Source organism: Elephantulus edwardii, unplaced genomic scaffold (genome assembly GCF_000299155.1).
Source record: "Elephantulus edwardii isolate Elephantulus edwardi_28Jun2011 unplaced genomic scaffold, EleEdw1.0 scaffold00130, whole genome shotgun sequence".
Classification (NCBI taxonomy): Eukaryota; Metazoa; Chordata; class Mammalia; order Macroscelidea; family Macroscelididae; genus Elephantulus; species Elephantulus edwardii.
The window spans coordinates 4,324,378-4,335,310 of NW_006399880.1; the positions used below are offsets into that span (position 1 = coordinate 4,324,378).

General features: G+C 43.1%; 1 protein-coding gene across 1 annotated transcript in view; it reads right to left on the reverse strand.

Moving 5' to 3' along the window:
- Positions 1–10,933, reverse strand: part of ARHGEF37 (Rho guanine nucleotide exchange factor (GEF) 37) — a 59,299-nt gene that overhangs the window by 18,823 nt on the left and 29,543 nt on the right. Inside the window, exons 4-6 of the mRNA XM_006893750.1 lie at positions 5,871–6,070; positions 4,446–4,576; positions 3,677–3,781 (exon numbers count right to left, since the gene is read on the reverse strand). Of these exons, the coding sequence (XP_006893812.1) occupies positions 3,677–3,781; positions 4,446–4,576; positions 5,871–6,070 (436 nt within the window). The remainder of the gene's footprint in view (positions 1–3,676; positions 3,782–4,445; positions 4,577–5,870; positions 6,071–10,933) is intronic.

Here is a 10,933-nt window from a genome sequence, read left to right on the forward strand (position 1 = left end):
GTGAATATACCACAGCTTCTTTATCCATTCGTTTGTTGATGGGCACTTAAGTTGTTTCCAACTCCTTGCTATTGTGAACAAAGCCACAATAAACACGGGTGTGCATTATCTGTTCTCATTTACATGGTATATTGAGAATAGGCAAATACATAAAGGCAGAAGTTTATTAGTTGTCACAATAGGTTTTGAATTGTGGTGTCAGAGAAGAATATCGAATATTCCATGGACTGCCAAAAGAACAAACAAGTCTGCCTTGCGAGAAGTGTAACCAGGGAGCTCCTTAAAGGTAAGACGGTGAAACTCAGTGTCACATACTTGGAGAATGTTGTTCGGAAGGGCCAGTTCTTAGAAAAGGACATCATGCTGGGAATAGTGTAGAGTCAGAGAAAGAGAGCAAGGTCCTCAACCAGATGCTATAACACAGTGACTATACACAGTTCTCAACACAGTGACTATAACAGTGCAGGATGGAACGAGGTCATCATGAGTCAGTCACAGTCGACTTGAAGGCACCTGACAGCAACAACAACAATGGGCTGCAGTAGGGAGGGTGAGAGGGACTTATTATTTAGTAGATACAAGTTTCTAGTTGGGGTAGATAAAAGCTTTAGAAGTAAACAATGGTGCTGGTTTCACAATGAAATTATCATGATATAATTAGTCATTAAAATGCATACCTAAAATGGTTAAGATAGCAAACTTTTTGTTTTCTATATAGGAAGCCCAATGGTTTAGTGGTAGTGAATTTTGCTGGCAACCCTTAAGGCACATGGTTCGATTCTACCAACTACTCCTCAGGAGAAGATGAGTCGTCTCCTCTTGTGCAAATTAACTGCCTCTGAAAACCCACTGGAGGGTCAGCTATGGGTAGGTTCCAACTTGATGAAACAAAGATACTCAGATAATCTCAGGTTATTAATGACCCTTCCTCCAATCCTGATTTCTATTCTTTTTCACGTAAAAAAAAAAAAAACCTTTTCACATTTTGCTCAGCATACAGATTGAACAACTATTGCGAAGGGATAGAACCTGAGGAACACACCTTTCCTGTTTTTAAACCACATAGTAGCTCTTGTTCTGTCTGAATGACTGCTCCTTGGTCTATGTGGAGATTCCACATTGAGTACAATTGAGTGTCCTGGAATCCTTAATCTTCACAATATTATCCATAATTTGTTCTACACAGTGCAATCTCCTTGAATAATTCATAAAACATAGGTAAACATAATTCAGATTCCCTGCTTTCAGTCCAGATCCCTCTGATGTCAGCAGTGCCATAAAAACAAAGCAATGTTATTTAAATTCTGCCTGAATACCTTGCCTGAAGACTCCCAGCCTCCAGCCACAGGTAAAAATAATAACAAAAGAGGCTTTTCCTTGTCTCCTGTGGAAGAATAAAAGAAGGAATCACTTTCTTACTATACAACTCCGTGTTGTTTAACACTATCTCTGATGGGTCACGTAAGCTCCAAGTGTAGGGAAACAAGCTTCAGTGCTTCCCAACATTTGTCCTAACCTGCAAAGCTCGAGGTAGCAGCTCCTTTGCTTTATCTCTCAGAACCCAAACCTGTTTTCTTCCTGGATGGCTCTAAGCTCCCTCCCTGCTTGCTCACTAGGTCATAAAGGGGTCCCAGCTGTCCAGATCCATCCTCTGTGGTCCAGTGGGGGGCTGGTCAAGCAGGGAGATCTCAGCTATGTGGAGGAGGGTGGAATGTCAACCTCCTTCCCTCCACACACTAAAGATGTCACTGTCGTGTCTGATTGAGCTGCTTTGCACAAATGTATGTGGCAGAGAACAAATCCACAGAGAAGGAGCAAGGTGTGTAGAATGAGTCAGCACTGGTGAGAAGAATAAATGAGAGATTTGGGCACAAGGAAAGTGACATGCAGGATGAGCATGCAAATTGGTGACCCTAGGGGTTGACTTCAGTTTGTAGAGGTATATTTTCTTGGGCTTGCATAGCACCTAAATTGTAATTTAATTAGTTGTTCACACTTATAAGTCAAACTTAATTTTAATTTAAATTTAATTTTTGTGAAACCCCTTTACTTATATTTCCAGTTTTAATTTTCCCCCCCTATGTTCCTGAGTCAAGGATTCTGAAGCTTTGTCTGACATACTTTGGGCATGTTGCAAGGGGGGACTGGTCCTTGAAGAGGGACATCATGTTTGGGAGAGTGGAGGGACGGCACAGGAGAGGAAGACCTTCAATGAGATGGATCGATTCTGTGAATGGAGTGGTGGGAATGAATGTGTTTGAGACAGCGAGGTTGGCACAGGATAGAACGGCATTTAGGACTCTTGTACACAGGGTCACTATAAGTCACAAGCGACTCGATAGCACATAACAACAACAACTGGGGAGCTCTGGTGGCCTAGTGGCAAGGAACTGCAACTACAATCCCAAAGGCGCATGGTTCAAATCCACCAGATGCTCTGCCGGGGAAGGAGGGACAATCTCCTCCTGTACCAGTCAGATCTGATTTGATGGTACACTCACACAAAAATAATAAAACAACAACAACAATTATAAGAAGAGCTGGCCACACCAATCTTCACATTCCCACACAGCAACAACCCATCAAAGGATGAAAGGCACCCAAGCGTTGAGGAATCTCCTTCATAGGGTCGCCATGAGTCACCTGCAACTCGACAGCACATAACAACAATAATATCAACAGAGAGAGAGAGATCAGCTGGCCCAGTGGACAGAAAGCGCTGCTACCAAGCCAAAGGTGGATGACTTTGAATCCACGACCCTCGGGCCTGTCTTTTATTGTTTTTGTTCAGACATTCCTCTAGGTTGTATAGCCCTGGTGTACAAGTTGCCGTACCAAGGTCACTTTTGGTTGCTGTGAGGCTGAACTAGTTGGTTACCCAATATGGACAGAGAGTGGGGTGGAGCTCCCCGATTAAACAAGCGTGGAAGGAGGAGTGGCATCCACTTCCATAATAGCTTGCCTCTGGAAACCCTATGAACTTGGAGAGAGGATGAAAAGCACCCAAGCATTGAGGCCTCTCCTTCATAGGGTTGCTATGAGTCGCCCGCGACTTGACGACACTTAACAACAACAACAAACAACCTTATAAGAAGAGCTGGCCACACCAATCTTCACATTCCCACACAGCAGAAACCCATCAAAGCGTGGTGGTTGTCTCTTCAAAGCTTTCCATTTGTTCATTCATTTACATTTCAAATATTATAATATGTTGGACTCCACTGGAACAGTCTCAACAGCTTAGTGCCTCAAACACCTGCAGCTTTGACTGAAAAACATCATCTGCCTGGTCCCTCTGGGTACCCACATTTGTGACCTGCTGCTGGAGACGGATGAGCAATCTCCTGTGCAGCTTGTTGCCTCTGAAAACCCAATGGAGGGTCAGCTGTAGGTCGGTTCTGACTCAACAGCACACAACAACAACTAGATGCTTTAGAGGGCTCTGACCTCAGTGAATCCTGACAGTGCCCAAGGGGAACCTTAACCCGGAAAGTTAAGAGGCCCAAGGTCCCATGGACCAAGGATCAGTTGGTAGAGTATGATCTCATCTGACCAGATGACCTCATCCACCTGGTTCTTACAGTGGGCGCCTTTGCCAGTTTGTCTGATAGATCCCACAGGCCTCCAGCCCCAAGGAACCCAGACACTGCCCATCACTGACTCTGCAGAGCCTCACCTCCAGGTTATCCAAGTAAGCAGCCACGTTGCTCTTCAGCTCAGTCACACACAGCGACACCCACTGGAACTTCTCTTCCAAGTCATCAAATTCCTTGTCTTCCAGCTGAAAAGTGGTCAGTTACAAGGGTGAGGGTGGACAAGATCCACAAGGGGGCAGTATACACCCAGAGCCCATAGCAACTCTATGTACACCAGAGCTTGTCACCTGGAAGACAAGTCCTCACTGGAGACCACCTTTCCACACCCCTGCCAATCGGAGCCCCTTCCTTCAATCTCAAAGCTGAGTGGGATGTTAAGAGGCAGGATAGTTTGGTGGTTTGGCATTAAGCCACCGAAGGATATCAGTCTTGGTCCATGCACTTCCTTGCTGTGTGTCCTTGGACAAATGTTTTACCCTCCCTAGCCTGCAAAATAGGGGTAATAAAAACACCTATGACACTATATTGTTGGTTTTGTTAGGTGCCATCTAGTCAACTGTGATTTACAGCGGCCTTATAAAAAAACAGATCTGAACTTTGTCCTCAATTAATATCTGGCTTATAGAACACTTGCTCAGATCCAGAGATCCCATCTTCAACACTCTAAAAGAGGATCCAGAGAAAGATTAGCACAGACATAGTTCAGAAGCCCTACCCTGGTTGTGCTGAAGCAAGCTGGAACCCCAATTCTGCCTTTTCCTTTTGGGGCCAAGTTCCCTCAGCATCTGCTTCCACATGTCTGAAAGGACGCCACACCCCCTGCCCTCCCCTCTGCATGCCCGGGCTCACTCTGGACACGAGCCCCGCCTCCTGCTTCAACAGCTGGCTCAGCCGGGTGGTCTTCTTGGACAGTGTGTGCGTGTTGATGCGTGCCAGCCGCTCCCGCAGGGTCAGATGTTCCACTCTCGTGTACTTGGAGGCTGTGCAACAGAGAAGAGGGAGGTAAACAGAGCCGTGCCAACAGCAAGGATCCCTCACACGGCTTCATGTTGTGGCCCTGTGTCCGGTTAGAACAAGGACTAACAGTAACAGCAACAGTAACAGGCCAGGGCTGAGAGTTCTCAGCCTGAGTTGAGGACTGGCTGAAGCCCGTCTCACCTGTTTTGCTTTAGTAGACCATCACACCACAAGTTCACTTCCCTCACCTGTGACAGGAGGCCAGCCACCTCCCAGGGCTCCTGGGAGGGAGGTTCATATATGATGACGGGTCTGACTGTATTTTCTACAAGATCAGGTCCCAGAAGACAGGTTAACTCCTGAGACTCTCAGCCAGTGTTAGCCAGGCCAGGCCAGGCACTCCCACTTCCCAGCCCCTAGCTCACTGCTTCCTACTGATCTGCTGACCTGCATGGAGAAATGAGTGGAAGAAACCGAAAGCAACCAGATGTGGTGTGGTGGTGTTGAGGACCTCTTGGGTGTAGGTTTGATACCTGACTTTCACTTAACAGATCCATGACTTAGAGCAAATGACTTAAACTCTTATTTTACCTGACTAAAATGGGCTACCATGCTAACTCAGAGGGCGGCTGGCAAGGATCAAAGAAAACAGTGAATGAAAAGAAAAAAAAATAGCATCTTTAACCCTTTAAACAACCATTATCATACTGTCTCAATTGTGTAAATAAATTTATTTGTATCTTGGCTTCATTTCCTGAACCCTTTCCATTTTAGGACCCTGAGAGGCAGAGTTTCTCCCTCTTCCCAGCATTCATTTAATTTCTCCTCCTAAGAGAGGCTGCTGTGTGATTTGGATGGGCTTGATCTCACATGACTCAAGGCGTGGGTGCTAACTGATTTCAGCAAATCCATATAATCCCATCCCACTGTCCACAAGGATTGGTTCAAAGAAATGTGCACATAACCCAGATCTAAGCCAATCAACATGTTCCTAACCATGGCGATTAGTGAGGGTGAACAAAGGAGCATGGGGTATGCAGATGTACCTTGAAAAGAGAAGTAACTATTTACTATGATGAGAGAAGTCAGCCTGAAAATAAAGCTGACACACAGATCAGAGCCAAGAGAATGAAAAGAATGACAGGAAAACAAGAGTCAATACCCTGATCAATCCCTACCTATTGCCAGCATTGCCTGTGGACTTGTGGTCATACAAGCAATTACATTCCCATTATTGCTGCAATGAGCTTTTATAACTGGTTTTATAGTCCCTAAGTTTATTTGTGTTATATAGTCCCTAAATGTCCATGTCCTTACCCACTTCTTTGCGTATCTTGTACTCATTGATGTTGGCGTTCACGTCCTGGAGGGCAGAGGTAGCCCTCTGAAGGACGGGGTACGCACTGGCATCAGGGGGTGTATTCTCCAGGATTTTCTGTAGCAGCAATGGGTATTTGGTAATCCTCTGCAGAGGAGCCACCAGTAAGAAACTGAGGCCTGAAGATCCAGCTTGCCGCCTGAGGGAGAAGGCTGGAGTTAGGTAGGTAAAGCCCACTCTTTGATGCATAAGAGACTTGGATTCTACTCCCAGCTCTGCTATGAACTCACTGTGTGATCGCAGGCGAGTCACCCTCCCTCTGTGGCCGTCAGTTTCCTCAGCTGTCATTTCAGAGGTCTAAATGTTAGATGGCCACCTGGTGGTGTAAATAGTTAAACACTTGGCTGCAGACTGAAAGGTTGGTGGTCTGAGCACACCCAGATATGCCTCAGAAGGTCACAGCCACTGAAAATTCTGTGAAGCACAGACCTGCTTTGAAGCATATAGGGTTTCAGGAAACTGGAATCAAATCCATAGCAATTGGTTTGTTTGCTGGTGAGTACAGTTGTTAGATTAGGAAGGGGGTCTGCTGGTGGTTCAGTGGGAGAACTTTTGCCTTCCATGTGGGAGACTGATTCCTGGCCAAATGAAGCTGATGTGAAGCTACTGCCTGTCTGTGAGCAAAAATGTGTATGTGGCTATGATGCTTGAATAGGTTTCAGTGGAGTCTTAAGACTAAGACAGACGAGGAAGAAAGGCCAGTTAATCCACTTGCAAAAATGAGTTGATCCTGTGGATCACATTTCACTGTACACGGGGTCATTTTAAGTCACGGGCTAAATCAGTGGCAGCAACAGTAGATGCTAGATGGGCAATGGCAGTTCTCCTGCCACCCCCTTTCTGGGTTTTGGCTCCCTATCTGTACCAGATGCAATGATACGGTTCTCTGCCCTCAGCTTACTCAGCTGCTCTATTGCAAACACAGCTGACCACTCCCACTCTTTGGTCACCGAGATGCCCTCCATCCATCCTACTGCCCCTCAGATTCCTCAAACGCCTCTCTTAGCTCCCTGTGCTGGCCTCTCTCCAAGGCTGAAGCCATCCTAGGCCCCCTCTCCTCTCTCTTTCTGCTCACACTATTGGGAACCTCACTCAGTCCCAGGCTTTAAACACTCATCAAACCCAGACTCCAACTTTCGTTCCCCTTACAGTGTGGCGTCCACACATTTCATTTAAAGAAATGGCTCTGATGCCTTAAAGGGGAAACTTTTTATCCAAAGAATCTCAAGAATTTATTTTTCAGTATTGTATTTAAAGTATTTAGGGATAAAATGTCATCATATTGGTGACTTCCTTTAAACAGTTAGGCATAAAAACAAGCACATTAAACATGGCAAAATGGCAGTACTTGTTAATTTTAAGAGGTGGGTACATACGTTTTTATTAAATTATTCCATTTTTCTATAAATTTCACATTTTTTAAAAAAGTTTGCTTGTTTTTAAAGAAAAAGTTGATGGTTTTGTAATGCTCTAAAAGGTCATTACCGGCTTCAACAATTTAGGTCCTCCCAGAAGAGCTGTGGGTGAGCATTAACATTACTGGTAAGTATATTAATTTTCTCCTGGACATAAGAGCCTACTATTTGGTCCTAAAAGCCTTCTGAGGTCCCAACTCTTCTCACTATTTCTTAGTTGTTGGAATTGATGGAAAACCTCATAAGCAGTTCCTTACTTCACCTCTGCCTTGCATGCAGACTTCTGAGTTGTAAAACAACCCAGTTGTAGATGGAATTTGCTCCAGGACTTAAGAACAATAAATTACATAGTTGAGCCTCTACATCTTGTGGTTCCTAACCTTTATACTATAATAGACAAAGTGCTAGTCAATAGGCCTTTTATTGTAAGAACTACCTTCCCTCTGTAACTTGATTTGTGCCACTATTAGAGCCTCTGCTTGGAATATTACTGCTTTTTAATTTTTGACTCATGTACTTTTAACTTGTTAGTTAAACTTGTGTCTTCTAGGCTGCAACACTTCCATGATACATCTTCAAGGATATGAATATATACAGACTTTCAAGGGGGGGAAAGAGGAACGATCTGGGGAGGAGGATAGAGAAAATAGTGCAACAATGAATTAATGGAAACCCAAAATCTCTGTAATGTTCATTTAAATTAATAAAATTTAATTTAAAAAAGGTCATTAAATTATGATGATGTTAAGATCATTAAGGATATTGTGATGAGGTTGTGGATCACATGGGAAGATACTGCTCATCTTTCTTTCTTGGATGGATGGCGGATTCGAACCACCAGACAAGTGTGGACTTGAGGATACCAGTGTAACTCTTTGCCCTATGCCGCTCCAGCTCCCTCTGGTATTTATGTTGTTGTTGAGTACTGTCAAGTCACAACTGACTCAAAGCTGAACCTGCAGTGGTTTTCTGAGGCAGTAAATTGCATGGGAGGAATGAACTGCACCAGAGAAAACTGCCCATCCTTCTCCTGCAGAGTAGCTGGCAGATTCAAACCATTATATCTGGGCTGGCAGAGCAATTCCTTATTACAGAGGCAGGTGTGTAGAGCTTTGGGTAATTTAGACAAAATGCTATATTCAGTTTTTCAAGTAGTCAACAAAAATTGGGAAAAAATTACTAACAAAAATTGGAAAAAATCTCCAGCGCTGACAGACCATGCGGGAAGCAGCCCTTGTCCATTGTCTTGGGAGGAGTGTCAGTTGTAAAGACTATTTTGGAGAGTAGTTTGGCAATTGGTGAAATGTACAAACCCTGTCCATCAACCTCAGCTTAGAAATTATTTACAGAAACACCACCTCAACTGAACAAATATCAAGACAGAGGTTATTCAGCAGCTCAATTTATGACATACAAAATTAAGCTATGAAAAGACATTCAGGAATCTGAAATATATATTATTAAATGAAAGACATTAACTTGAAAAAACTGTGTATTATGTGATTCCACCTATATGATATTTTGGAAAAAGTAAAACTGCAGGCAGTAAAAAAGATCAGAGACCACCAAGGATTAGGGGACAGGGAAAGAAACTAAATAGGTGAGGCATATGGAATCTTCAGGGCAGTGGAGTTATCCTGTACGACATAGGAAATTATATACTTTAGTGAAAATCCAAGTAGCTGTTACAATGAATTATTTACCAAAAAAATTTGTGTTGTAAATTCTAACCCTTATACTTACAGTAAGAATCCCACTGGGGAATGGGTTTTCCTTGGTATGCTAACAAAATAGTTTTAACCAAGAATGTTCTTTAAGTCAATCTCTGCTGAAATATGAGTGTAAACAAGCAACTGAGCAAATAGAGACAGGGAAGAGAGATGTCAAGATACACGAAGATTGTCCAGAAATAAGGGCCTTCCTCCAGGGATTTAGACTTCTAGCCTCCCATTTCCATTTGTTAAAGTGACTCCTTTGTGATATTTCAACTACGGCAGCTCTAGATAACTATTACAACAGAACAGCAAAAAGAGGGAACCCTAATGTGAACAATTCCTTCCAGTCAGTCAGACAAGCAGCTGTCCTCCTGGCATAGATTGTCCTTCCTAGCATAGACTGGTGAGCAAGTCCAGAGCTACATCTGTTAACTGAAACAAGTCAATTGACATCCTTTCGAATCCTGGGATTTTCTTTTTGACCAATGCCTTCAGTGCACTTCTTCCTTTATTACCATTGGCTCTTATTCATATGGTATCACCTGAAAGAATTTAGTGTCAACTGGTTTTGGCACAGTATCTCTGTCTTCTGCCTTCTTCTGATGCTTCCAAGATTATTTGAGATTTTGCCCATAGCGTCTCTCAGTATTGCAAATCAAGACTTGAATTGGTTTTCCAATTCTTTCACCTTGAGAAATGCTGAGTGAGCTCTTCTCTTTTTATTCTCCAACTCCTGTTCTTTGTACATTCCATTGTAACACATTGCTTTGTCTTCTGAAGCTTCCCTTTGAAATCTTCTGTTCAGCTCGTTTACTTCAGCATTTCTTCCCTTTGTTTTGACTTCTCGATGTTGTAGTGCAATTTTCATTGTCTCTCTGATAACCATTTTTGGTTTTTCTTTCTCCCCTATCTTTGCAATGACCTTGATATCATCCCACAATTCCATCATTGGCATTCAAAGCCTAAAAAGCCTTTTCTAAAGATGATTTCTAAATTCAGATTACACCACCTGAATTTAAAGTCATATTTTTATTATTGTTTTTATCTTCTTCAGTTTCAATTTGAACTGGCACCTAAGCAATTAAAGGTCTGTTCTACAATCAGCACATGGCCTGATTTTTACTACTGAATCGCTTCTCCAGCGATTCTTCCAACGTATGTAGTCAATCTGATTTCTTTGCAGTCCATCACTTTTAGAGTTTTCTAAAAAGGTATCTGCCGTACATAAAGTATTGAGCTTACCAATTTCAATCATTCAATCTCCAGTCTCGCCTCTGTCACCAAGGCCATATTTCCTGAAGAACAGAATCCCAGAGTACTTAATTGTCCTCATGTGAAACCTGTTATCTAAACCAAAAGGCTGTTGTGCGAACAGAGCAAGGGAATACTTGATGGTTTAAAATTAAGAAGGGACTGTGTCAGATTTGTATTCTTTCTCTACACATATTAAATCTGTATGCTGAGCAAATTTTTCAAAAAGCTGGGCTCTATGAAGAAAAATCTGGCATCAAGATCAGAGGAAGATTCATCAATAACCTGCATTATGCAGATGACACAACTTTGCTTGCTGAAAGTGAGAAGAACTTGAAGCACTTGTTGCAGAAGATCAAAGACTATCGCCTTCAATATGGATTGCATCTCAATGTCAAGAAAACAAAACAAAAAAAATCTTACTACAGACCCATAGGCAACAAACATCATGATGTTGTTGTTATGTGCTGTCGAGTAGCTTATGACTCAAAGTAAACCTTTGTGGGGTGTGTGTGTGTGTGTGTGTGTGTGTGTGTGTGTGTGTACCGTCAAATTAGATCTGACTGGTACAGGAGGAGATTGTCCCTCCTTCCCCGGCAGAGCATCTGGTGGATTCGAACC